Source organism: Phaethon aethereus, assembly GCF_964289735.1.
Source record: "Phaethon aethereus genome assembly, chromosome: 2".
Lineage (NCBI taxonomy): Eukaryota > Metazoa > Chordata > Aves > Phaethontiformes > Phaethontidae > Phaethon > Phaethon aethereus.
The window spans coordinates 45,086,292-45,113,980 of NC_138582.1; the positions used below are offsets into that span (position 1 = coordinate 45,086,292).

The 27,689-nt window shown below is 39.2% G+C and overlaps 1 protein-coding gene across 2 annotated transcripts in view; it reads left to right on the forward strand.

Annotated features, from left to right (window-relative positions):
- The window catches only part of ATP6V1H (ATPase H+ transporting V1 subunit H), a gene marked incomplete at its 3' end in the record, with an annotated part of 53,205 nt that overhangs the window by 17,124 nt on the left and 8,392 nt on the right, over positions 1-27,689 (forward strand). The window contains exons 5-12 of one of the 2 annotated variants that reach the window (XM_081996946.1): positions 856-960; positions 1,976-2,029; positions 4,895-4,992; positions 6,517-6,709; positions 14,293-14,471; positions 15,289-15,414; positions 18,138-18,239; positions 22,693-22,806. In XM_081996946.1, coding sequence (XP_081853072.1) covers positions 856-960; positions 1,976-2,029; positions 4,895-4,992; positions 6,517-6,709; positions 14,293-14,471; positions 15,289-15,414; positions 18,138-18,239; positions 22,693-22,806 — 971 coding nt within the window. The remainder of the gene's footprint in view (positions 1-855; positions 961-1,975; positions 2,030-4,894; positions 4,993-6,516; positions 6,710-14,292; positions 14,472-15,288; positions 15,415-18,137; positions 18,240-22,692; positions 22,807-27,689) is intronic. The other variant, XM_081996947.1, reaches the window with a different exon arrangement.

A 27,689-nucleotide genomic window follows, 5' to 3' on the forward strand; every position in this document is an offset into this window, starting at 1 on the left:
TGCCTGGAATGATGTCCTCACTGCACCATGGAGCTATACGCAGGCAGACAAACCCTTACTTCAGTAGTTTCTTGGTTAGACTCGCTCTTTATATGTAAGCTGTCTCAAATGTTTCTGCAAATAAGTTGCAGGCTGCAATGTAGAGTTGCTTCAAACATAATTTGGAAGGGCTGTCATAGAAATATACTCTTGTTATATGTATACTTGTGCCACAGGCATCATGAAAATTCTTAACCTGACTACATTTTTACTCCTCAACTTCATTCTTAAATTCTACCTTCCCTTTTGGTTTTCTGCTCTTCTTTTCCTGGGCTTGAAACATCTTCTTTCTTGAAGATGACTTGCTTCAGTTTAAGTACAAAAAACTTTAATACTTTGCAGTCATTTGTGTTGGCATATGCTGTAGCTGCCTCAAGTAGCCCTGCTCATATATTTTTTAGGCCATTAAGTGACTTGCTGTTGATGGATTTCTGATTGTAATGGTGTCCTACAGCACTAGCCCATTGATAGCTCCTTTCCACCCTCTTCTGAGTTCTTTGTTGGTGCCTTGTGAACTTTATCAGCTACAGGTATCTGATAACAGTGTGAAAATACACCAGTTGCTAGGAAGTAGAAGCAGAAGAAAGGTGAAGAAGCAAAATTACTAGGCATGAAGAGTCTCCTACATAGAAAACAGGTAGATTTCTGTGAGGGGACATCTTTCACCTAATCTTGGTTTCCAGAGCTTCTGTAAGGATTCACAGAATCTTACTGAATCAAAAAAAAAAAAAAAAAAAAAAAAAAAAAAAAAAAAGCTCCTCACTGAATCCTGAAAGTGCTGTGTTTGAAAAATCTGTTTATTGCATTCTTTTTCAGGCAGCAAGAATTATTGCCAAACTGGCTGCGTGGGGGAGGGAACTTATGGAAGGCAGTGACTTGAATTACTATTTCAACTGGATTAAAACTCAGCTCAGTTCACAGGTAAAAAGCTACTTCTGTTTCAACATTAATGTGACTTTGGAAAATTTTTTAAAAAATATGAATATATAGATGTGCAAACGAGGTATATTTTTGGTTTTCTTTTTTTAAAATGAAATTTTACTTTGTCATTTTTAAACCTAAATATCCTTAATTAAAACACATAGTTTTTAACTTAAGGACTAGAGTAGAAATGATAAAATATTGAAATGTAAATTAAAAGTAAAAAATAAAGGGTTTTTGCCTTTTTTGTTGGTTAATATTGTGATTTTTCTTCTGGATGCTGAGAAAACATGTGATGAGGTTTTTTTGTGGAAAAAAAGTCCTTTTTCCAGTTTACTGCAGTACAAAGCTTTTAATTTTAGTCTTGCCTCTTGAAACAAAATAAATCCTGACTTACTTGGACAGTATTTTTATGGCATTAGCTCACTACAGACTGCTTACTGCTGGCTTGTCCTTCAAAGATGAATCGTTCTCCTTTGTATTAATCTTTGGAGATTTTCCCTTCAATCCTTATCAAAACCCAGTGATTTGTCATTCGCTAAGGTAATGTTGTAGTAGAAGTGGATTCTGGAGAGCAGAGAAGCATTCAGTAGATTTAGTAACAGTGTATTTTTCATAGTTTTCCAAACTGGGTTTATTAAAAAAGAGTTTTAATTTTTTTCCCTGGAAGAAGAATCTTAAAGTTTGAATTTCCTTCAGAAAGATTCAAGAGAACAGTTTTCAAATTCTAAGATGAAGATGGATAAAAGTCTTGAGTAAATCCACACTTAAATAAATAAATCTTGATATATCAGGATCAGCTCCACGCATATTCTTCTAGACATGATGGGGTGTGTGTGTGTGGGAAATAAATACAATATATTATCATAGTATATTAAGCATGAAAAGTATCTAATACATTCTTAATCTTTTCTTTATATGACTAGATAGATGGGAGAATTGAAAGAAACCTGGGAAAAACTGTTCTGTAAGGGTGAAGGACAGCTCTGATTTTAAGATTTTATTTTTTTGCCAGAAACTACGTGGTACAGGGGGTTCTGTGGAAGCAGGAGCAGTCTCCACAAGTGATGTGAGTATGTCTTTGAACTCTGTCAATTTGCTGTTTTGGGCAGGTGCTATCCACTCCTCTGATTAAGGTGTAGAGCTGTTCTGGTGTCAGTAACAGAAAGTAGTTGGACTCAGAACTGTATGACAACAGAGTGCCAGGTGATGGCGCCAAGAAACAAAAGTATTTTTGAAACACTGATTTCACAGAAAATGCTGGCAGTGGAAGTATGTATTTTACCAGTTGGTTTGGGTTGTTAAAACTGTAGATGTATCTAGCATTCTCTTTGTTAAAACTTGAAAAAATTATATGCGATTAATTTAATATTTGAACAATACTTCTGTTTAGCATTGAACTATTGGACTTGTAGAAGAAACCTGAGACTAAGAAGCTTTTGGCTCTTCTGATGTGCAGAACTTAGGGCACGTCAAATATTAAAGCTAATTGCCCCTCAACCTCTGTAACGTGAAATTACAAGAGTGCTTTCAAAGCTGTAAGCTTTTCATATTTGAATAGCTTGAATTTGGGGGAAATGGATTGTCCTTTTCATATCAGTATTTATCTATACTGAATTTTATGTAGCTATAATGGCTGTTGAGCTTGGAGACGAACTGCGGCAGTATAGCAAACGCAAGTGATCATCATAACTGGATTTTCTGTTTTGTTGTGGCACAACGGGGTGGTTTATCATAGCTTTTGAATATGGACTAGTATTCAGTTTGGTCTTTTGTTCCTTTTGCAACCTGAAAGTGTTCACGGTTTTCAGAAGACATATATATGAACCTGGAATTTGATTTTCTTCTAAATGTAGTCATAGCTTTAAAGCACTAGCTTCCTGTAGAGAAAAGCCTCTTAAATTACCACCAGACTGGGGTTTAAAATAGAAAAGATAAAAGACTGTTATGCATAGCCATAGATAAGGAGTAAAATTATGGCTTGAGCATAGAAGTTGAGTATTTCGGTATTTCATGTATGGTTCTGTGTACCATACTGTTAGTTTTTGTTAGGCTGACAGCCTTCGGTCATACAGCCTTAAAAGAGTAAATAGTTCTGCAGCATGCAACACCACTCATTGTGGAGCTGTGAGCTCTTCTAACCTGCTTAGAAATCTGTGTTGATTGTACTGTTATCACTGCATGGATGTACCGTACCACTGCAGAGTCCCAAAACACCAGAACTGATAGGGCAAGTATGTTCTAGGATGATTAAGTTGGGTAAGTATTGTCTTGACTTCGTTAGTGTTCTGATTTCAGATCTAGCTTGTGCAGGATTTCCAAGCAGATCCTGACTAATTTATTTCAGAGTAAATTAGAGATGCAGCTGTAACATTTTATACAGGAAATGTGGGATCTATTGTGAAATTTCAGTTATAACAGTGTTGGAAGAGAATGCTTTTATGACAGACTCTTTAAAAAGAAAATTGCAAGTTCAGTAATACACAGGTTGTAAATTAATACATTATTTGGAGCACACAGGTTGTAAATTAATACATTATTTGGAGCGGGAGGACTGCCTGTGTGTTTATAGCTGTTTTATTTGCATGATGTGTGAGAGTGAATACCTACGCAGGGAAATGAATGTTCTGTATGATGATTTGGGCCTAGATGTTCGGACTCAGTTTTTACATAAAGGTCTTAATCTCTGATGAGACACACAGAAATTAATTAATCTTTATTTTAAATTCTGTTTATTGTCTCTTTTCTCTTCAAATGGGATTGCCTAATTTTTTTTTTAAATATTTGAAAGGTTTGACCTTGTATTATGCAAGTGATCTACCGTAAAACTTTGAAGACATTTAGTAAAAAACCAAGGCTTATAGGAAAAACAACCCCAACATTTTGTCAGCAGCATATCTGAGTATTAGTGAAGATAATGCCAGAAGCTGAACATGAAGAGAGGGGGGAAAAAAGCAACTTCTGTTGTACCGTGGGATCTTTCTGTTGCTGTACTGGGAAGGACAATGTGTTGACCAAAACCCATTTTTGAACTGGAGCCTAGGCCATCTTATGTGTTACTGCACAGAAAATACATGATTTTAGAGATGAAAAGCTGTTTAATGATTCTTTGTGACTGTTCATATAGGAGTCTGAATGAAAATAGAATTCGGTGGTGCATCTCTCAGTGCTTTCCTGATGTGAAAGTCTTATTCTTACTGTTATATTCTTACTGTTATTTTCTTAGCACGGTATACTGTGCTAAGCTTTTAATGAAGAGAAAAAAAAATGTAAACCTAAGCTTTGAGGATGATTTTGCATACTTAGTTTTCTAATGGTATATTTTGTGTAAATATACATCTCATTATGATAAGCACAGTAGTTACTGTGTGGCACATGCATAGGAAAACATACAATTCTCATGACACCACTGCTGTTTTTAGTTGGAGAATGGGAGTGGGAAGAACTTGAACTCAAGATTCCTTTTTCTATAATGACCTCTAGCAAACTTCTTCAAGCCTGGTAACCAGGTTGCTGATTTATTTCCCAAAGTTTGCTCAATGGAATAACAATTGACCCTGTGGGTGAAAAGGCTCTGGCAGTATAATCAAACAGAGGACAGCCTTCATTCATAGATGCTGAAATAAGACATGTTCAAATGGGTTATAAAAATCCATTGTGGTAATGTAAAATGGTAACATTTGGATGTTTCTTTCCTGTTCAAAACTCTTTGTTTATATTTTGCTTCCTACCTTGTGAGATTTTTTTCTTTTTTTAAAGTGAGATTTAAACAGGGGGATGTAAAGCATTGTAAGGGTGACCCTGTTTAACTCAGAAGTGTTGCTGAAGAAATGTGTGTGTTGAAGTGTGCCGGTAAAGCCTAGTTTGGAAAACTGAACTTCAGCACTTACTACCTAACTCTTCTTGTAAGAAGTGATGTGTTCTTTTCACCTAGAGTTCCCAGTATGTACAATGTGTTGCTGGATGTCTGCAGCTGATGCTCAGGGTCAATGAATATCGCTTTGCATGGGTAGAAGCAGATGGAGTAAATTGGTGAGCGTTTATTTCAATTTATACAGATATATTTGCACTTACAATAGCATGTTCCCCAGCGACCTCTTTTGGAGTAGAACTCTCTTGCAAAAGACAGCTGCCCTGTTTGAGTACAAAACCTATTTGTTTTCAAACATTAATACAGTCAAATAGACAAATTAAACTTGCAGATATAGGTACCAATGTTGAGGCTTTAACGACACTTTACTCTTCATGAAGAACAGCTTAAATAAATATCTGAAGGGGAATATAGCCATTTATCTCTAGTGGAAGATGCTCTTTTTTATTTAATAGAACAAGGACTAACAAAATGAGTTTCTGCTAATCTTCTTTGTCCTTCAGTTTGGAGTTGTTCAGTCTGAAAATATTAGTGAAGAGGGTAACATGTTCTAGAGCGAAACTTAATTTTTTGTTTCCACATATGGCTTCAAGTGGGTCATTCTTTTATCTAGATTCTCTTCATAAATAGCTCTGCATGAGGCTAGGATGTGGTCACTTACCTTATTTAAAAATGCCTGTCTACAAATAACTTTTCTGCCATGCATGCCTCTATTGGGGATGGTGACTATACAATTTGAACTTTAAGAAAAAATACCCCTATACTCAGAAATGGAGAAAAGTCAAAGTGCCAGTGAAATGAAAGTTCAAAAGGTATTCATGTGTGTCAAGATGACACTACTTGAAACAAACCTTTTCACCAAGGAAGCTGTTTAATAAACTATTAAGGCATTAGGATAACCCTGCATTAATAATAATAATAAACATTATCCACAAAGTTTGAATTTATCTTAATTTTCATAGCAATGGTCTTGAAAATAAGTTGGTTGATTTTTGTTTTTTGTTTTTTTTTTTTTTTTTTAGATTGGGTTAGCTTTTTTGGAATGGACTTGTAAATTCCTTATTAAATTTTCAAACCTTGAGCCTAACAAAGCCTCTGCATGATTTCTTCTTGGAGATCTTGTGATAGAATTTCTTCTTAAGCAGTGCTTTGTATATCTGTGATGTTATATCTATAAGCTGTTTTCTGAGAACTTGTTAAATAATGGCTACTTCAGCTGATTTTGGACACTCCTGTGCAGAGATACAATTAAGGAAATAAGTTAAATTTGTGTAGATTTTTTTTTTCTGTCTGTTTACTCTTTTTCTTAACTCTGAAGGAGTAGCTATGTCCTTCTCTGTTTCTCCTAGAGTGACAAATAATGCTCTAAACATGCCAGTAGAAAAAGAATCTCAGTGAACCTGAAGATGGATACAGTACATCAGTTCACATGGGCAAAGCTTCTTTCTGGCTGTGAGGCTAAGGAGGAAATCACTGTTTCTTTAAAAGATGGCTTTCCGAACAAGCTGCTTGTGTAACGATAAATACTGATGCAGGATAATGTGAAGCGTGTGTTGTATACTCATCTTCAGCAGCTCTCTCCAATAAGTTCTTGTTAATAATTTCTGTAAATGGTTCAGGGTGGAGCAATGCAATCTATGCAGTCATTATTTAAAAATCAAATCTATACTGTGTTAATTTTTCAGTATCATGGGGGTCTTGAGCAACAAATGCGGCTTTCAGCTCCAGTATCAGATGATTTTCTGTGTGTGGCTGCTGGCATTTAGCCCTCAAATGTGTGAATATCTCCGTCGGTATAATATTGTTCCGGTGCTGTCAGATATTCTGCAGGAGTCTGTCAAAGAGAAGGTGACTAGAATCATCCTTGCAGCATTTCGGGTAAGTGTCTCCTGACTGCAATTGCACTGTGCTTCACTCTTAAATGAGTAGAATGAGTAGGTCTCAGATGCTGCTGATGCACAGCTGTTTCTGCTAGACCATATCAGTAAGCTGGATTGAAAGCTTAATTCTTTTTTTTTTTCTTCTGAGTATTGCTACAGGTAATAGGCATGCTGTTATGGATAACAAACGTCTGCAATCCAGCGTGGTCATAAGATAAGGTTGACTAAAAAGCCCTGTGTTAACACAGGCACTAGTGATTTCCCTTCTTTAGTTCAAGATATTTTTTTTTTTTTCTACTGGTATTAGTGTAAAACACTATAGTTACTAATACCTGATAATTTTGTCTTTACACAGCTTTCATAAAAAATATTATTTTAAACATGCATCTGCTTGTCCAACTGACTGCCTTGGTGTCCTGGTTTCAGCCAGGATAGAGCTGGTTTTCCTCACAGAAGCCAGTGTGAGACTGTGTTTTGGATTTGGGATGAGAAACTGTTGATAATGTGCTGATGTTTTGGGTTGTTGCTGAGCCGTCAAGGACAGTCCAGCTTCTTGTGCTGGCCTGCCAGCGAGCAGGCTGGGGGTGCACGGGGAACTGGGAGGGGACACAGCCGGCACAGCTGACCCAGACTGGCCAAAGAGATATTCCCTACCATACGACGTCATGCCCAGTACATAAACTGGAGTTGGCCGGGGGGGCGGAAATCGCTGCTCGGGGACGGGCTGTCGATCACGGGGTGGTGAGCAATTTCTGTATTGGGCCTCACTTGTTCTTATACATTCCTTTGTTGGTATTATCATTATTGTTCCCTTCTTTCTTTCTGTCCTATTAAACCGTGTTTATCTCAACCCACGAGGTTTTTCCTAATTCTCTCCCCCGTCCCGCTGTGGGAGGGAGAGTGAGCGAGCGGCTGCGTGGTGCTTAGTTGCCGGCTGGGGCTAAACCACGACAGTCCTTTTTGGCGCCCAACGTGACGCAACCGATCCCGGAGAAGCCGGCGGGAGCCCCGGGGAGAGTTCTCTTTTCTTTGTGAAGGGCCCTGGAATGGGTTCGCCCCGAGAGAGGGGCCCGCGCCTTGGAAAGCGTCGCGGTTCCGGCGGCGTCCGGTGAGCTCTCGCTGGCCCGTGAAAATCCGGGGGAGAGGGTGTAAGTCTCGCGCCGGGCCGTACCCATATCCGCAGCAGGTCTCCAAGGTGAACAGCCTCTGGCATGTTGGAACGTGGAGCAGGGTTCCATGTGAACAGCAGTTGAACATGGGTCAGTCGGTCCTAAGCGATAGGCGAGCGCCGTTCCGAAAGGGCGGGCGATGGCCTCCGAAGTCCTCAGCCTCTGGAGACGACTCCTGTCGGGTGTGAAGGAAAGGTATCCCTTCAAGGAAGATGTTCTATGTCACCCAGGCAAGTGGACCACCATGGAGAAAGGTATCCAGTACCTGAGGGAGCTAGCGGTGCTGGAAGTGATTTATGGTGACTTGGACAATGGACAATCATCCAAAGATCCAGATGAAGTCAATTGCACGCAACCTATGTGGCGGAAGTTTGTACGGAGTGCACCATCATCATATGCCAACTCATTAGCAGTAATGGCCTGGAAGGACGGAGAGAGACCAACGGTGGATGAATTGGCTGGCCAACTCCGGCAATACGAAGAAAGTCTCTCTTCCTCCCTACGGGCCTGCGTCTCTGCTATAGAGAAACTGTCCCGAGAGTTCCGGCAATTCAAAGAGGATATGCCCTACCCTCCACCCACACGGACCAGTGTCTCAGCCATTAGGAGTAAGCGCTCTTCTGTTCAAGAGAGAAGATATAGAGGATACACACCCCGAGCCACCCTGTGGTTTCAATTGCGTGACTACGGAGAGGACATGAGGAGGTGGGATGGAAAACCTACCTCGACCCTAGAGGCACCAGGAGAGACTCGAGGTCGACCTCTAGGGTTTTGGAGTCGAGGATATAGGGGATCTGAGTCCCGCTATACTCCAACTGAAAAGGAGATATTGGCGGCATATGAAGGAGTTCGAGCTGCCTCAGAAGTGCTTGGTACTGAAGCACAGCTCCTCCTGGCACCCCGACTGCCGGTGCTGGGCTGGATGTTCAAAGGGAGGGTCCCCTCTACGCATCATGCGACTGATGCTACGTGGAGTAAGTGGGTCGCGCTTATTACACAGCGGGCTCGAATAGGAAATCTTAATCGCCCAGGAATCTTGGAAGTGATCATGGACTGGCCAGAAGGCAAAGATTTTGGAATATCACCGGAAGAGGAGGTGGCGCGTGCTGAAGAGGCTCCACCATATAATGAACTGCCAGAGAACGAAAGGCAATATGCCCTGTTTACTGATGGGTCCTGTCGTATTGTAGGCAAACATCGAAGGTGGAAAGCTGCTGTATGGAGCCCTATACGACGAGTCGCAGAAGTGGCTGAAGGACAAGGTGAATCAAGTCAGTTTGCGGAGGTGAAAGCCATCCAGCTGGCTTTAGATATTGCTGAACGAGAAAAATGGCCAGTACTCTATCTTTATACTGACTCATGGATGGTGGCAAATGCTCTATGGGGGTGGCTGCAGCAATGGAAGCAGAGCAACTGGCAATGCAGAGGCAAGCCCATCTGGGCTGCTGAATTGTGGCAAGATATTGCTGCCCGACTAGAGAATCTCGTCATAAAAGTACGTCACGTAGATGCTCACGTACCCAAGAGTCGGGCCACCGAAGAACATCAAAACAACCATCAGGTGGATCAGGCTGCTAAGATTGAAGTGGCTCAGGTGGATCTGGACTGGCAACATAAGGGTGAATTATTTATAGCTCGGTGGGCCCATGACACCTCAGGCCATCAGGGAAGAGATGCAACATATAGATGGGCTCGGGATCGAGGGGTGGACCTGACCATGGATGCTATTGCACAGGTTATCCATGAATGTGAAACGTGTGCTGCGATCAAACAAGCCAAGCGGTTAAAGCCTCTCTGGTATGAAGGACGATGGTTGAAATATAAATATGGGGAGGCCTGGCAGATTGACTATATCACACTTCCACAAACTCGCCAAGGCAAGCGCTATGTGCTTACCATGGTGGAAGCAACCACCGGATGGCTGGAAACATACCCTGTGCCCCATGCCACCGCCCGGAACACTATCCTGGGCCTTGAAAAGCAAGTCTTATGGCGACATGGTACCCCCGAAAGAATTGAGTCAGACAATGGGACTCATTTCCGAAACAACCTCATAGACACCTGGGCCAAAGAGCACGGCATTGAGTGGGTGTATCATATCCCCTATCATGCACCAGCTTCCGGAAAAATTGAACGATACAACGGACTGTTAAAGACTACACTGAGAGCAATGGGTGATGGGACATTCAAAAATTGGGATAAACATTTAGCCAAAGCCACCTGGTTAGTCAACACTAGGGGATCTACTAATAGAGCCGGCCCTGCCCAATCAAAACTTCTACGTACTGTAGAAGGGGATAAAGTCCCTGTGGTGCATGTGAGAAACATGCTGGGGAAGACAGTCTGGGTTACTCCTGCATTAGGAAAAGGCAAACCCATTCGTGGGATTGCCTTTGCCCAGGGACCTGGGTGCACTTGGTGGGTAATGCGGAAGGATGGGGAAGTCCGATGTGTACCTCAAGGAGACTTGATTTTGGGTGAAAACAGTCAATGATTTGAATTGTATTATGTTAATTGTTCAGAATGACATTACTACTATGGCTGCTATCTACCATATCAATGGTATTATAGTAAGAATCACCCAGACTGATGAAGAATGAGCTTCACTGAAACCAAGCAACGTGCAGCAGTGATGAAACCAGAACTGGCTTCAGCAGCTTGCGCCCAACAAATCCCTCGAGATCGACATCTTCGACCTGCAGATCATGGACATGGACCGTGCCAGATGACAATCCAACACCACATACCATCTCCCCTGCCCTGAGAGACTGCTATGATGGATGAAGCCCAGAGTCATGGACTGACTGAACTCCATAGACATTTTAAGTGATGGCCCATGGACTAAGAGAGTGATATCTGTGTGTATATATTAAAGGACAGGAAGAGTAATAATGAATAATTGGAATGTACTGAAAAGTATAGGACCTGGGCATGACGTAAATGGTATGGAATAAGGGGTGGATACTGTCCTGGTTTCAGCCAGGATAGAGCTGGTTTTCCTCACAGAAGCCAGTGTGAGACTGTGTTTTGGATTTGGGATGAGAAACTGTTGATAATGTGCTGATGTTTTGGGTTGTTGCTGAGCCGTCAAGGACAGTCCAGCTTCTTGTGCTGGCCTGCCAGCGAGCAGGCTGGGGGTGCACGGGGAGCTGGGAGGGGACACAGCCGGGACAGCTGACCCAGACTGGCCAAAGAGATATTCCCTACCATCCGACGTCATGCCCAGTACATAAACTGGAGTTGGCCGGGGGGGCGGAAATCGCTGCTCGGGGACGGGCTGTCGATCACGGGGTGGTGAGCAATTTCTGTATTGGGCCTCACTTGTTCTTATACATTCCTTTGTTGGTATTATCATTATTGTTCCCTTCTTTCTTTCTGTCCTATTAAACCGTGTTTATCTCAACCCACGAGGTTTTTCCTAATTCTCTCCCCCGTCCCGCTGTGGGAGGGAGAGTGAGCGAGCGGCTGCGTGGTGCTTAGTTGCCGGCTGGGGCTAAACCACGACACTTGGAAATTGTTTTTATCTACTAGTCCAAAAAATCTTTTCTTGGTGGCTCTGTCAAGATGAATGAGGATATCTGTAGAAGAGTTATTAGTTGACTTATGGTGTCCCTGTTACCTGAAAATCACTGGTTCTATTTAAGATAATTTGGAATAACTAAGCACCAGGACTTGCTGTTTTCATTGTGAGAGTACCAATTTGTGTTCACAGATGCTAACTGTGCATGTGCACACAGTTTTACATGCATGCTTGTCAATTCTTCTGTATGTAATACAAGAGGGCTATAACAATTTGTAATCCTGTTTCAAAACAGTATTTGTATCCTGACTAGGATAGATCTTGGAAACTACTTATTTTCCTGGGTAGTGATTGTGTTCCACTACTAGGTCTTGCAAGTAAATTACGATGGAGAGAGGAGAATTGCTGCTTACTGACTTACTGATCAGCAATAACGAGCTGTGTAAAGATGCTTACTCTGTGACTTAAATGGTCTCTCTTCAGAGCAGCAGAAGCTTTTGGATAAAATTTCTGGGTAAGGTAGATCGTAAGAATATGCTATTTATCCTGTTGAAGGAGGTCCGTGGCATGAGGTATTCAGTAGGGCCTATTCTTACTATGTAGACCTTTGTAGGTGTTCTGGTAGTCTTTAGGCTCAAGCAGGGATGTACAGCAAGACAGCTTGGAAAAAAAAAAAAGTTGAGGGGCTCAAAAATTTATATTCAACTTCTTCCAATTCTGAGGTCATAAAAAGTAGGAGAAATAATTACTAGTTCTTAGGTTTAGTGTGATTTGAAAAAGGAGGCAAAACCAAAGAGAAGTTCTTTTGATAAATAAAGGCTAAGAAAGAAAAAGATGGTTCTATTACAGGCTTCGGGGAAATTAACTTAGCTATTTTCTTTCTCCAACATTAAAGACTAGTGTTGGCATGAAAATGAGGTTATAAAGTTGCAGCCAGGAAATAATAGATTAGAAATTAGACATCAGAGTTGTGAGTTCTGAAGCAAAATTAAAATAGGTAGCAGAGGCAAAATATCCGTTTTCCTGTGTGACAGGCCACAGTATGAGTTTATGCAAAAAAAAAAAAAAAAAAAAAAGTGAATTGCATAAAGTACTAGGCTTGATGATTCCCCAGATCATCCCTACTGCCCTGTGTATTGCTGAAGGTACCCCATGAGTCTTGACAACTTGCATACGTCTTGTCTACTATTTGATTTCTCCTTATTTGACGTGCTTCACCTCTTTGGCAAGTTAATTGCATGGAGTATGTAGATGTAATGTAATTTTTTTCTATAAAGCAACAGTTATTGGGTAATTCTGTCTACTTTGAATCAATTACTTTCTTTACTTATTAATTTTTCATATGTTGTTTTTTGCCTGTTTCCTACCTGTAACTCATTTTGTACCTTAAAATTTTTTTTTAATCACTGAAGAGTTTACTGATCCATTCTATTTAGTCATGTGTTCTTGTTTGTACTTTCCTAACATATCCTTTCAATTTCACTATAAAAAACTTGAATGCCTCACTATGATATGAAATAGGTAATAATATTTGGAATAGCTTCCACATCTGCCTATAATTCTCTTAACTAGGAGTTCTTTGGAAACTTTATTTACCTGCTCCTTGAACTTGTTGAATTTTGTCTTATAAGATTTGTTATTTGTTCTTTTGCTCTCATTAGCACTTTTAACTCTAAGTAATTTAGCATTACTTGCTGTAAATTACCTGTTACTTCTCAGTTCTCTTTCTGAAATAGAAACGAGTTTTTTTTGCACATTAAAACTAATTGTATGTGGCCGTTAAAAGTGGTAATGTGACTTATATTCAATATGCAAGTTGTAACATTTATTTGTAGTGTTCTGCCTTACTAACTAATATGATATATTAGAAACCTTAAGTGTAATGGCTCTTTAATATGAATGAGAATGATGCAGTCAAATTCCTTCTGTATGGTTTCGTTGCTTATTTCTGATAGCTCTTAAGGTTTATTTATGTGAACACATCTTCTGTTTAAGAACTTTGTCTTTTATATGGAATTCATGTTTTCAGCTTTATCAAAAAGTGCAGGTGGCTAGCTCTGAGCAACATAATTTGAAGCTGATTAAATTGAGTAGAAATGTAATGAATAAATGACATTGGAACTTGACTATTAGATTCTGTGCTTGTAATTCCAGTTTCACCAACAAGCTTCTGTTTGAATAAAAATGTCTTGTTGGAATATTCCCAAATTCAAAAGAAGCTGATCTAATGCAGGTGGTAACTCTTGAGTTGGAAAGATGACTTCAGGGTTTTTTTTGTGGTCCTTTTTTAACTCTTTCCTGCTTTATGCTATTGCTGCACAGAAAGCTAAAATGATAATCCCAGATAAAAGTAGTTGTTTATGGCAGAGACTCTGGGATTTGGGCTATAAGCCTGCCCTTTTTTTTTTGTCTTTGTAGTCAGCCTGATTTGATATGGAAAATTATGAAAGCAGGTGAATGAATACTTTCTAATATTGAAGGTAGCATATCATCTAGGAGGAAAAAGGTCAAAGTGACCTAAACTGGAATACAGTGCTGGTTGTGTTTTTCAGCACATATGGTTGCATTACTTCTACCTTGCAAGACAGAGGTAGGTTTGTTGTGGTTGGTTTTTTTTTTTTTTTTTAAGTTTCTTTTAATCTGCTGACAGATATGAATATTCCTCCTGTGTAGTAAGGTCAGTGCTAGGTAACTTATGCTACTAAATGTAGGTGTAAAGCATCCATTGTGTGGTAGACTCATACTTTACTTCCTTGGAGAGATTATTTTGGGAAGTGGTCAGTTCTGTCACCTACTAAATTGAAAAGTGCCAATATGAATTTCTTAAAAATACCACTATGTTTCAAAATAGTCTGTTCTTAAAACAAACAAAATAAATTTTTACTTCTCTAGAATTTATTAGAGAAATCTACTGAGAGAGAAACTCGCCAAGAATATGCTCTTGCCATGATTCAGTGTAAAGTTTTAAAGCAGCTAGAGAATTTGGATCAGCAGAAATATGATGATGAAGACATAAGTGAAGATATCAAATTTCTACTGGACAAGCTTGGTGAGAGTGTGCAAGACCTTAGGTATGCTTTGCAGTGTGAACCTTTAAAAAAATGCAATTATACTAACACTGGTAAAACCTTTTTTCTTTTTTAAGGCTAAATAATATACAGAATTGTGATACGTAAATGCTAGTTGATAAGGTAGAGCTTACAGAGCTGCTGGTTATACATAAAATTTTCTAAGTGAGTATTTACAGACTGAATAGAAGATAAATCTTCACTTTTGGGTATGTGATCTTCGTAACTGATAAATTGTTGAAGGATTTCAGAGGGCTCTTATAGGAGCTGCAATCTAGGATGAAGACTGCCTGATTACAATACGTTTTACTCTCCAGATTAACTCAAGTTTTTGCTAGTGTTTACCTAGCTCTTGCTCTTGTGCATAAATTGAACTGCACATTGGAGTTCATGTCAAAGGTTTGAACTGGATGAAAGGCAAGGACTGGGGATCCTTGGTTGAGGAAATTAAAACCTAGAAAACAGGCAAAAAAGTCAATTAAATTCCCAAATGCTGTGGTTGTGTGACTTGGGTTTTTCCTCCTCCTCCCCCTCGGCCCCTCCCCTCCCCCCCCCCCTTTCAGGAGTTGTGTTTTGGGGTAGATGGACGGGTATGTTTGAAATAAAATTCTTCTCTTGAGTTTCATGCCTTTCCTTATTTTTGAAGTGTTGAACTCTGAGGCAGGGAACAGTTCTCATGCTTTGCAGAGAGGTGACTTCCAAAAGTGTCATAGCAAGTTGTGCTCCAGCTTTGTCTTGCTAGGGGCAGGCTTGGGCATGCAGTTCAATCTCTGTTCATAGAAGCTTAACCAATATTTCATTTAGTTTTTTTGTGTTGCAGCTCCTTCGATGAGTACAGTTCTGAGCTCAAGTCAGGAAGACTAGAGTGGAGTCCTGTACACAAGTCTGAGAAATTTTGGCGGGAGAATGCTGTAAGACTAAATGAGAAGAATTATGAACTACTCAAGTAAGTTTTCAAGTCTTGAATCACATAATTCTTTAATCTGTGTTTAACTGAACCTGTACCTAATAGAGGTTTTACATTTCAACACAAAGTAACATCTGGAAAGAAAACAAGTGAGAACATCTTGCTATTTTTTGAATGAGGTCCTTACTCAGGTATCATTCACTTTGTTCAAAAGCAGAATTGTTTATTTGCTTTGACTGGTCAAAATGTATTGCTTATGATAATAGAGGGAGTATCTCTAGCTTAACTTGCATGCAAATTTGTGCCATTGACTCTTAGTGCTTTCACTTGAAAAACAGCTATACTAATTGATGTAATTAAAATGTTTTATCATACCTTAGTCTTAGTTTTATGTTGTGTGTTTTCATTGATCTGAGTAATGAAGTCCTTTCTTGAATACTTGTGGGTTGAAAGTTGTGGTACTGTTCCATGGAAAATCTGACTTGCTGCATTATGTTGCAGTCTGTCTATTTTACCTTGGGACTGTGTTTGGTGTATGTATATTATTAGATGAAGTGAAGCTGGAGCTCATCTTTCCTTCTGGAGTCAAGGACTTATTTGCTGGCTTCTGAATGTATGTACTCAAAAGATGTCTAGGTCTTAAATAGCTTCTAGAGCTCTTAGTTGTTTAACTGCATTGTCATTAACTGATAATAAGTGGTGTTCTTCCTGTTCAGTATTTGCTAACAAGTGACAGACCTAGCAGAAATCAGAAGGTCAAGTGGAACATGTGAGATGTTAGAAGGCATGCTGATCTCAGAGCAAGCTAATCTGAGCTTTATGTGCATATCAGTCTGCCCTGAAACATCACCAAAATAAGCCTGACAGGTTCCTCCCTGAGGCCGTTTTGCTAAATGTGTAGAATTATAGACTTAAAAATTTTAGATGCTGCCAACAGCAACATGAGGTTTATGTTGAGGCTTAATATTTCCTGTAGCAATTGCAATGTCTTGCTGTACTCGTCTCTCCTGGTTCTAGGACTGTTAGGTAAATTTGTTGTGTTTGTGCTGCCACAAAGACAGTGATCTACAATAGTTCCTTTAAGAAAACAACCAACCAACCCTAAACCCAACCAACCAAACTCCACAAAAAAACAGCCACTCCCCCTCCAATGTGATCTGAGGCACCTCAGAACTTATCTTTTGTGTTGTAAGGCATTTAACAGACAATCCTTTCTTTGCTTCAAGCCACATAATTTTATTTTCCCTTATCTATCAGCTTACTTGTTTTCTAACTCTAATATACTTGAGCTTACTGTTAAATACGCTTTTTTCCCCTGCCTTCTGCCATTAATGACTTCTTAACCAAGTAATGCTGGACAACAATATTTTATGGATCTTCAGGGTCTTCTGATTAGCATGGTGGTTCAAGTTTCTGCTCCTACTTCTTGTCCAAATACGGAGTTTTTTTAAAAAGAAAAGTGTTTCATCTTTCACTTTCTGGCCTTTGGGGAGGCAGTGGCTGTGGTAATTTAATCTTACCAGAACATTATTTTTTTAATTCCAATAGAATTTTTAACCTACCTATTTCAACTTGTTACTAACTTTCTGTGATTAGAACACATTTGTCATCTTGCTAAGCATAAATGAATCTAATTTTCTAGTGACCTGTATGTTTAACATTTTAAACTTGCTATGAGTGCCTAACCTTCGTATCTGTGTCATTATTTCCCTCTCCTCATTACTGGCTAGAGAACAGAGTTACTGGTAGCTGTTTTCCACTAAAATTGATTGAACAACTGAATTAAAAAAAGCAGACAATATTAAGAGTTGAGAAACTTTTCTAATTCTTACAATTTGGTATTTCTATTCATGCTAACAAAATAACTAATATATGGAATTGGAGTCAATTACAGGGTATAGCTTTCATCATCTCTGTCTTTGAGCTAGAACAGAACTGCTTTTTAAATCAGTTGACTGAACAAGTGATGTTTTTGAAATGAAGTTGATGGACTTGAACCGAGAGAAATTCACAGTTGCACAGAATTGCTGCTTTGTTCTCAATTGCTAGGATGCCTTTTAATTTTTAAATGACTCTGTATAACAGTGTTCTGCATAAAAAATCTTCCCTTTTTGTCCTAGCCTGCATTGAGCAAGGCTACTGTTGTAAGGTGAGGGGAGGAATAGAGTTGGGGAAAGGCTGATAGACAGCGAGCTTGTCATACCTGCCTTGCTGTGTCATGAGCAATTTGGCTGTATCGCTTTCTGAAGCCATAGTGCAGGAGCTGGGAACAGCATGCAAGCACGACTGGAGTCTGTTGTGTAACAGAAGTAGCACCATTTATTGGCCTTGCGTAGGCTTTGTGTTTGTGTCCCACCGCTGTCCCAGTCTATAAATATTTATGTATTTGGTTAGTACAGCTTATCTTGATCTCAAAACTGTTGGTCTTGAAATCACTGTATAAAAAAAGAAGATACTTTGAAAACCTCAATTATAGGTATTTGTAGATGTGGCTCACTAAACTCACTCTAGTGAATGCTTTCAGTAATTCCGTTAACTGGGGCAGGATTTCCATTGTTTTAAGTGCAACTGCATGTTTGGAAAACGTTCTGTTCTAACTTTGCTGTTTGGGTGACTTGTAAAGCATTTTTACAGTTAACAGGCTTTGTTGTTTTTTTAAATCACTGATAACTTAAAATAACATCGAAGAAAACCCCAAACAAAAAAACCCTACAACCCCCAAACCAAAACCTGGGACTTGATTGTTTCAAATCCTTTCCTAGAATCCTGACAAAACTTCTGGAGGTTTCTGATGACCCACAAGTGCTGGCTGTAGCTGCTCATGATGTGGGAGAATATGTACGACATTATCCCCGTGGGAAACGGTAAGAAAAATGCCAATATGTTGTTACTGAAGAGACTGACTAGAGTATTTACTTTGCCTGTGGCTTTTTTGCTTATTTATATTAAAATATGCTACATAGGGATTGCAGGTTATGCTTAAGTTTAATTCACTGGGAAGGTGAGAAAACACAAACTAGATCAGATGAGAAAATACAGTCTAGATCTTTGACTTAATATATTTCAGTGTCTCTTAACAGTGAAGGGAACCGGTGTCTAAAGAAGTCTTGAATAAGTTGTTTAGACTAAAGCAGAAGACATGCACCAGAATAAATTAGAAGAGCTACCGAGAATTTAATCCACGTATCATTTTTACCCTGTATTATGACTATTGGACTTACAGCAGGGATAGACTGTTTCAACAATGATTAAGTCTATTTTGTCACCTAAGGTGAGGTCACATCTGAGACAAGATTTTTCTCACAAACAATTGATATTGCAATTTCAGTGATGCTAGTACAGATTCAGTTATCACTCTTCTATTTTAGCATATTTTCTTTTACAAATACACATTTCCATGAAAATGTTGATATTTATTGCAAACCTGAGCTCTTGTCAAAATATACAGACAGTCATTGCTACATTTTCTTGTTTTGTTTTGTTTTAAAAACCTGTGAGCAAAGATGTTTGCTGAATAATTGCATCTCTAAGGTGAAGAGACCACTGAAGCAGAAAGGGGCCATTCGTTTCTGCAGGAATCATGCTCATCAGTCACCCAAAGGGATGTGTGAATTTTTGTAGCAAAGAAGTGGCCTGTTTCTGGTTTCTGCAGAGGGTTTAATGGGGAAGGTAGAATGGTCTTCTAGGCTTGTTGGGACTTTCATGAGCAGTTCTTGTGCAGAACGCTATCTTGATGGTAGTAGAGTCATGAGCAACAGACTGAAACTTCATGCCATATATATGCTAGAAAGATTTGTTCACGCTAGAAAAACTCACAGCCCTTGTAGTCATGTAAGCAACTCGAACTGGAGATATTTTTAGATTATTGGAACAAATTAACTGTTTTCTAGGTCCGCTAAGAAAGGTCAGAGGTGTTCAGTGTGTACTACTTGTACTGAGCAGTACTGTGTGTTTGCTAATTAGTTCCTGTGTCTTCCAAAAGAGATTTTTGACAACTGGTATTTTGAGGGGAGGCAAGATATCCTCCAGTAAGGTGAAACTCATACTGCTACCTGCAAGTGCCAAAGCTGAAGGACTAACACTGGTTGCTCCTGCTTTGAGCTGCCCTTTGTCTGAAACCATTTTATTAGGCATTTGCTGTAATCTTTAAACAGCTTGCACCCATCTACCCAAATGTGGCATAATGCTTGGGCTAGTATGGCCACGCAGTTGCTGTACCAAAGCTATGAAGCCATCTGAGTGGATAAACAGGACCTGTATCTTTCTGTCTGTAGTTGGGAAAATGTACTGCTGGTGGGACCACAGCTCTGCTCAACTCCCAGGCTGTTAAACCTATTCAGAAGTGCATCAGCCTTCAAAAGGAGTGGTCATCAGCAAATAAGAAGTGTCCTAGATACTATTCTAACCAACATTCTTCTATCAAATTCTAATACTTTTATCTGCTTTCTGCTTATGGACTTGGCTTATTTAGCTTTCTGTTCTTATGGACAAACTAAAATGCCTCAATCTTTCTTCTAAAGAATTTCCTTTGTAATCTAGTGTATTCTTACTAAGTGTGGCTTCAGCAATTTTAGGACTAAATGCTTAAAATACCTAAGGACTGTGTGCCAGTTCTCACGTAATAGCCCATTTCTTACCGTGATATTTTTTCATATATAGTCGTTTACTGCTCCCACGCCTGGTTGGCATTTCACACTCTCATTGCATGACTCACTTTGAGAATGGATGCTCTTCGTTGGTTTAGAAAAATAATAGAATTCATATGTCTTAAATACTTTTGTTTCCTTTAAGTGTTTATCCTCAACTCTTAACTGGATTGTCCTTCAGCCTTTGAAGGTTGCAGAAGCGAATTAGAACCTAAAACTTCTTGAGTTTACCTGCTGCGTACAGCGGATTTACAGTTCTGGCTAACCTTTCCCTTTGTATGACAAAAGGAAATGTTTGTTAAACTAAATACTACGTTTTTGCTTGGCTGTTCTCTAATGGTGTCAGCTTAAACAATTTTAACTTGCCTTAAAATTACACATTGTGGACCAAGTTCTCAAGGCAATAGCACTGTGAGCTTCTAACAAGCTCACCAACGTGCATTTTCTGACAATATAACAGCAGAAATAAAGTATGGCATTGGTGTTTCCTGTCACTGAAAATAAATGCAGGCTAAACATCAGTCTCCAGTACAACTTACATGTGGCCCAAGGGTTATTGCTACATAAGATCAACGCTTTCAATCACCTGAATGCCATGAACATGGGCTTTGTTTTGCATGTACAAGAGACTGACACCTAGAGCCATTCCCTTCTTTAGCTCACAATTCAGAAACAGCTTAATTGCATTCCCTTTTTCACTTTGATCTGCTTTTAGATATGTAGTATGGATTTTATGACAATATTTTCTGCTATAATGATCTAAACTGTTTTTATTTGTCATGTTCTGTTTTCTTTTTCTCCCTCGGAAATGGGTCATTTTAAAATCTGCTTGTCAGCATCTAGGAACTTTTTTTGAATTGCCACTGTTTTGGCTTAGTGCATTGTTATTATGGGGAATAGTCCCTACAGAAGATGTGCGTGTACCATAACTGGCCCACTGGGCTCTATTACAGCTGTAAGGTAAGCAGAAGCTGAGGGGAGGGAAAACAGAACAAGTAGTCTTTTGAGCAGGTTTGGAACTTGAAGGAATGGGATTCACTGTGAACCTTCCTCACCATCGCTTACTTTTTGGCCTAAAACTGGCTTGCAAGTAATTTGTACCGGTAGGCAGTGTTATGCAAGAACAGTAATGCTGTTCTTTGACTCTTCATATTCTCAGCCATAATTTCAGTGACGTACTGTCATCTGAAATACTCTATTTCCATTTGTGATTATAGGATTTTAACTTTCCGTTTCGTTTCTTGAGTGCTGCTAGCGTAAGGAAGCTTTTGAGTTTAATGCCTTTTTTACATCCTTACAATTCCTGAAAATTCAGTGTTTAAGTCAGTCCTGTAATTCTTGGTGAGGATTTTCCAGCTTAAAACAATTGCACTTTCTGAATGCATTCCTGTTGTATGAAACATCCTTGTATGTTTTAATACTGTTGGGAAATAATATTCCTTGTGGTCTCCAGGATGGTTTTGACTGAGTTATAAAATGAAACGGGAATTTCTGTTTTTCATGTCTACGCTATGTCCTTATACTGTTCTGCAGTTTACAAAAACATGCTGTGTTGTGCAGCAGTAATGCACTAATTTGACCATCAAAAGAACAGTAATAAAAGCAGCTAATGCAAGCTTAGAATGGCAGGATAGCATCAGGTTAAGAATAATGTGAACAATAGCTGCTTCACAGGATATGATGTGTAACTACTCAGTGACCTGTGAGAGAACTGATGCAAAAAAACATATGCAAGTTAGTGAGTAATCAGTTCATATATTCCTTGCAAATTCTCTCCAAACTTCCTTTGTTATGACAGACCAAGATGCTGCATGTAGTGTCATCTGGATGGTGATACTTTTTTCAGCTCTTAAAAAGTGCATTGCCTTCCAGTTTTTTTTAAGAAATGATATATTCATGCCATTCAAGGTTTCATCAGTATTTCATGTGGGATTTGGTATAGCTATTAAAAAGCTATGGCTCACTACTATGGTGAAGTTTGTAGTGAAAGATGCAGCTCAAACACCGGTTTTCTGGAAGTGGTAATTTAGCAGCCAGTTCTGCATCTTGTGCAAGAATAGCCGGGGCTCTAGTACAGTTTGAATGGCAAAAAAGCACAATGAGGAGTACGAAGTGGCTGGTTTAATAGGTGTTGATGTGATATTTTTTTTTTTTTTCTTTTCAATTAGGCAGTGCTGCACCGGATTGGGGCTTCATTCTTGCAAAAAATGGAGTAACTTGCTTATCATCAATTTATGGAGGGGAGGGCACTACCTCCTCCTAAATAATAATTGATAATGCTGTACCCTGCCAACCCTCTCAAGCCAATATTGAGTTCTTTAGCAAGCTGGGTAAAGTAAATAAGCCTCTCTGAAAAGGGCTCCTTCCTTGATTGTTCGTTTCAAGGTTATGGAAGTAGGTAGTGGGTAGCAAACAGAGCAAACAGTCCAGTTCAAACGCTTTCTGATGTTGTGAATGCTTATTAAAAAAAATTAAAAATTCAGTTGGTAGTATGAGATCTTCATTTGTAACATGTCAGATGTATATGCTAGGAAAGAAATATGTTTAATGAAATAAATATTATGTGACTTAAACTTAACCTCTTAATGCCTTGAATGTGAAGTGGTTGGATAGGATAGCTACCCCGAAGCTGAAGTAATGTCAAAAAACCTGCTCCCCTCCTCTCTTTCAGAGTGATTGAACAACTTGGTGGTAAACAGCTGGTAATGAACCACATGCATCATGAAGACCAACAAGTTCGTTATAACGCACTACTGGCTGTGCAGAAGCTGATGGTCCATAACTGGTATGTGAAGATTATTTAACATATTACTAACAGTAAGAAATACTGGGCTGTGGAGAGAGGATTCAAGACAGTAGATTTCTTTAAAGGGGAATAACATTTTAATGTAGTAAGATTGTGGTTCTTAAATGATAGTGATATGATGCTGATGTGTAAGGTCTTAGCTAGTTTTTCTGTATAGTTTTTGTTGCAGTTGAATTGAGTAGCTTGACCTTACATGATTGAATGTCACCAGTAATTCTCTCAAACAATATATTTTAACTTATATGAGCTGCTTAATATTTAACACAAGCTGTAATTTAGGCTTGCAAAACTACAGTCTTCAAGATGTTAAGTATGTGTGTAGGTATTTTAGCAAGCTTACTTAATCTCAGCTAAAGGAATCAGTATCTTGATGTAGTTATAGAAGTTGATGTTTCAAGTATTTAATGGGCAGTTGCTTTGCAAAACGCATGCCTGACCATTTTTTTGTGTTGTTGCTCTTCTCCTCTAGTCCTTTCCCCCACTTTACACTTGTTTTTCTCTTACCATTTGAAGGGGTGCAAGTACAGTTTTTCTTGAGCTCCTGGAGTAGCAGAAGCTTATGGGCTGGTTGGTTAGATGAAGTCGAAAATCACTCACTGGTATCTCTTTCATCAATTGCTGAGAATAGCATTTAAAGTGAGGTTTTTCTTTCATTGTTTGTTGGCTGGTTCTCTAACTATTTCTCTAATAAAGCTCCAAAAACCCCTTCTGCCACAGAACTTGCTGGTGGGTAATGCTGCCTTTCCAACAGAGCACAGGAGCTTTATAGTGAAGAGTTGGAGGGTTGGAGTTATGAAAAACTTCAGTGTTTACAGAACAATTTTGTATAACTTGCCAAACTAATTAGGTGTGCTAAGCATAAAGCATGGAGAGTTAAAAATACTAGTTAGCAATTCTTAATCTGATTATTAATTATGATTTCGCCAAAGCTCATTATTTCCAATTTGGCATTGTCTTAGAGAAAGATAAAATGCAACAGTACATCTGAGTACATTGGAACATAGATGTAGTGTTATGTTAACAACTAATTTAATTTTGAACTTAAAATAACCTTTTATTTCTGAAAAGCTTGGTGCTTGGAAGTACTTATAACTTTTGTCAGGTTTTTTTTTTTTGCTTCTGACAATGTATCCTTTTAAAAGGCTTAGTGGTGATGATGCTAACTGTGAAAGTGGTAGGGGAACAAGGTTTATCAAGGACGTTCTTACAGGTTCTTTAAGTCACCTACTTGCTGTAGAAGACAGGCTAGCAAGGCTGGCAAAAAGCTCCTGTCCCCTCTTCCTGCAGTATAAAACAAAGCTAGTTTTCCCCCTTTTCTTTTGAAGCATATGGGTTTTAACTCTCATGTGTGTTTTAACATTAATTTTATCCTGCTTCTTCCCTCTGTCATACTGTGGGAACGTTCTGTAGCAGAGGAAAAACTTACAAATTTAAATAACCTACTATGATAAATCCAGACTTAACATTCTCCGCCTGTAAGGAGGACTTCAGTAAATAACATTGATTTTCTGTGTATGGAGATGGAGACTAAATGTGTGTTCATGTGCAACCTAACTTTGGGGCAGTGTTGTATGTTGCGCTCCACGCTGCTTCTTGGTTTGGTGATATGCTTCTTTTCTCACAACGCTGTTCTGATATATTTGAAGCACTCTAAGTATAATAAAGTGGCTATAGCTAAATAGACATTACAGTGTGGAAGGCTTAGGTACTGAATTTACCTTCTACGCGGCGGGGCGGGAAGGGCAGATCTTACTTCATTTGTGTTCTGATGTCTTGAAAATCTGGTAATAAAAATATAAAACTTTGATCTTTCTCCAGCACAAATCTCACCAGTAGTAAAGGTTTTCCTGGATGCCTAACTTGGCTTTTTCTCATTTTCAACTTAAGCATACTAATTTTAAAAACATCACATCTGGTCTTCTAGATTTGTCTTGTGTTTTTAATGACATGAACGTTTCTGTGCCTGCTTTTCACAGTTTGTGAATCTTCAGACTTGAGACTGAGGGAGAGAGATTGCAATTACATCTAGTTTCAGATTTTCAGAGGTGTCAATAAAAAGGATCTGTTCAAGTTAGTGCCATTTTCAGATTCATATTGTCATTTCTGTAGGGAATATGTTCTTGTTTAATTTGTATTGCAACAAGCCTCTGGGACCTCTGGGACACAGTGTCCTTGGCTCGTATTTACCCAAAGTAGTGTTCCCCCTGGAATGGACATCAGATAGCTTGAGCTAAGGAAATGATATATGGTTTGTATGTGGGAAGCTAGATCTGTCTTTGTATAGATCTGGCTTTTGACATCTGTTAGGAGCTCTTCTGTTTCATAGCGTGTGTGGGGAGAAGAGAAAGCAGAATCCCCTGACTGCCGCACAGAGTGATTCAAGTGCCTGTTTATTTAGCTTTGCTTTGTCATAAGATGGGTTACTCAGCAACTTCAAGGTTTTTCTTACCTTGTTCTTCAGAGCTTGAGAAGCAGTAAGCGTGTTTCCCCTGGCTTCCATGTGTTTTGGAATTCCAGTTATTTCACTCAAAGCAGTTGGTTTTTTCCTTGAATTTAATAGGCATGGAACATCGCTGCATTACTGTGTGAGACATGCATGGCAGAGGTAGTCAGGCTCTTCCTACACCTGGAGGCTAACCGGGAGAAGGATTAGAAAATAAAAGCTTGCTCTGCCAGGCTGAGGCTTGGTGCAAGTGCTGTGCCTGGAGTAGCAGTGTAAGGAAAACTTCTGGTACCTGAACGGAGGCAGTGTCATGGGGCAGCCAAAGTGGCATTCTGCTTAAAATGCAGCGTATCATTATACTGCTAATAGCTCAACTTGGTGACAATTAACTCTTAAGTAATTTGAGTAGTTCATTACAGGCTGCTTGACTGGCTTTTCCTTGGGGGTTTTTAAGTCAGGAATAAGTGTGGGGAAATCAGACTGTCAGGCATGCTGTTAAATGGTGAAGCTAGGCTGGCAAAAGCAGTAACTGCTGTCAGCTTTTCAGATTAGGTAAATTCAGGTGAAATATTCCAGTTACATTTGCGTGTTAAATAATTATGCACTTGATGAAGCAAGGAGCAAAGGTATCTTTTTAGCATTACTTAATGACTTTAAATGGTAATTTATCCTGTGTTTTAATCTGACTTCAACTAACTGTTAGTCGTGGCACCCCATGCTGATGGTAAAAACCTGGTATTGGCAGGTGGAGGAGTTTAGCATGGCAATGATGGTGTGGATTTTTTCGTCTGCCCTGTTCAATTTTTGCTTTAACTATGTATGAGAAACATTATCTTCTTATTCCTTGTCTTTGCTGGTGTTCAGTGGCAATACTCAACTCGACCATTTTAGTGTTAAGAACTGGTTTTGGGAACCTAGTGTTCATTGGAGCAATGTTTTTAATGATGCAGACTTTAAAAGAATCAAACCATTAAGTTCTTAAACTGACAGCACTTATGTATATCGCTTTAAAGAAACACAATATGTTAATCTCTACAGATGAAGCAGATGCCTTTCATGTGCTTCACGGCACAACATTTTACTGAGCTTCAGGGATGGGATGTTGTGACTCAAAGCACCTACAGCTAGAAGCCCAAGTTCCTTCTATGAACAACGGAGAGAAGCAGGTTGTTTTTCAGGGCAGTGCAGAGCAGCTGCAGTGCCTGAGGTGGGAATAATCTGCCTTTAAGATTTGTAAACCTATAGTCTCCTGGCTTCATTCTAAAGAAGTTAATTCCAACCTTCTATTACCTGACTAAAATAAGAGCTAGATGCAGAGCCAGGTGAATTCTAGATGTTCTGCATTAATGTGTAATTTATTCATGACCTTACTGGTAATCTAGTACATAATGCATTAGTTTCCACCACTCGCTTGTCTTTCTAGCCGGGTTAGGCCCAGGGATGTTTGCTCATGACTCATGTAGTAAGTGCAGCACATTACTTTCTTTTTTTTCTTGCTCTGTCAGCAGCAGTGCTGTTGGGAGTTGGGGACCAGAGAAATAAGAGAATAAGAGAAGTAGGAGAGAATTGTTACAACACACAGTCTAGCTGAGATGTGCAGAGATGGATCATGTGTGCTTCTTGTTCATACAAATGTAAAATGCATGGTTTAACCTCTATAGGTCAAAAGTTCTTCAGTACTCATACAAATGCTACTGAAATCATGGTGGATCTGCCTGCAAACTCATTTATTTTTCCTCTGGCTGAGTCAGGGTAATGGCAGAACTCATAGCAGCATCTTTTGGCAGTTGCTCCCATTGACTAAACTACTGGACTGTGTTGCTCCACCTTTCTGCTTATGTCTTAGTAGTGGGCTGCTGTTGGTAAGAGGTGCAATCCCTCACTTTTGGATTCAGGCATGATGCCTCATCTCCCCAAGGTCCTTTCACCTGTGTGGGCTCTGAGCTATAAGCTTCCTTTAAACAGTCAGACTTTTAGAATAAACTGCTATTCAATGAATTGATACTGACATGGAAAGCATGAGTATGTTGGAGGATGCTAAACAGTGGGAGTTAGGATGTGTCATTGATGCACAATCAAATATGGTATTGGAAGTAAAATTAATAAATGGCATGCTAAATGAAGCAACAAATTTGAATAAGCTTTGAATATGCAACAGATTCATATGTGATTTTTCAGAGTGCACATCCCAGACAAAATTACTTGCTTTCCATCTTTTAAAATGACTAGTTATGCAGAGAGACATTAAAAAATCTGAAACTACTTAGGATTTGCAGTATGCTGTATTTAGAAGCTGTTGTTCTAGAGAGTTAGTGTGCAATATTCAGCTTTTGTTCAAAAAACTTGTAGACGTTGCACTTGGGGACACAGTTTAGTGGGCATGGTGGTGTTGGGTTGATGGTTGGACTTGATGATCTTA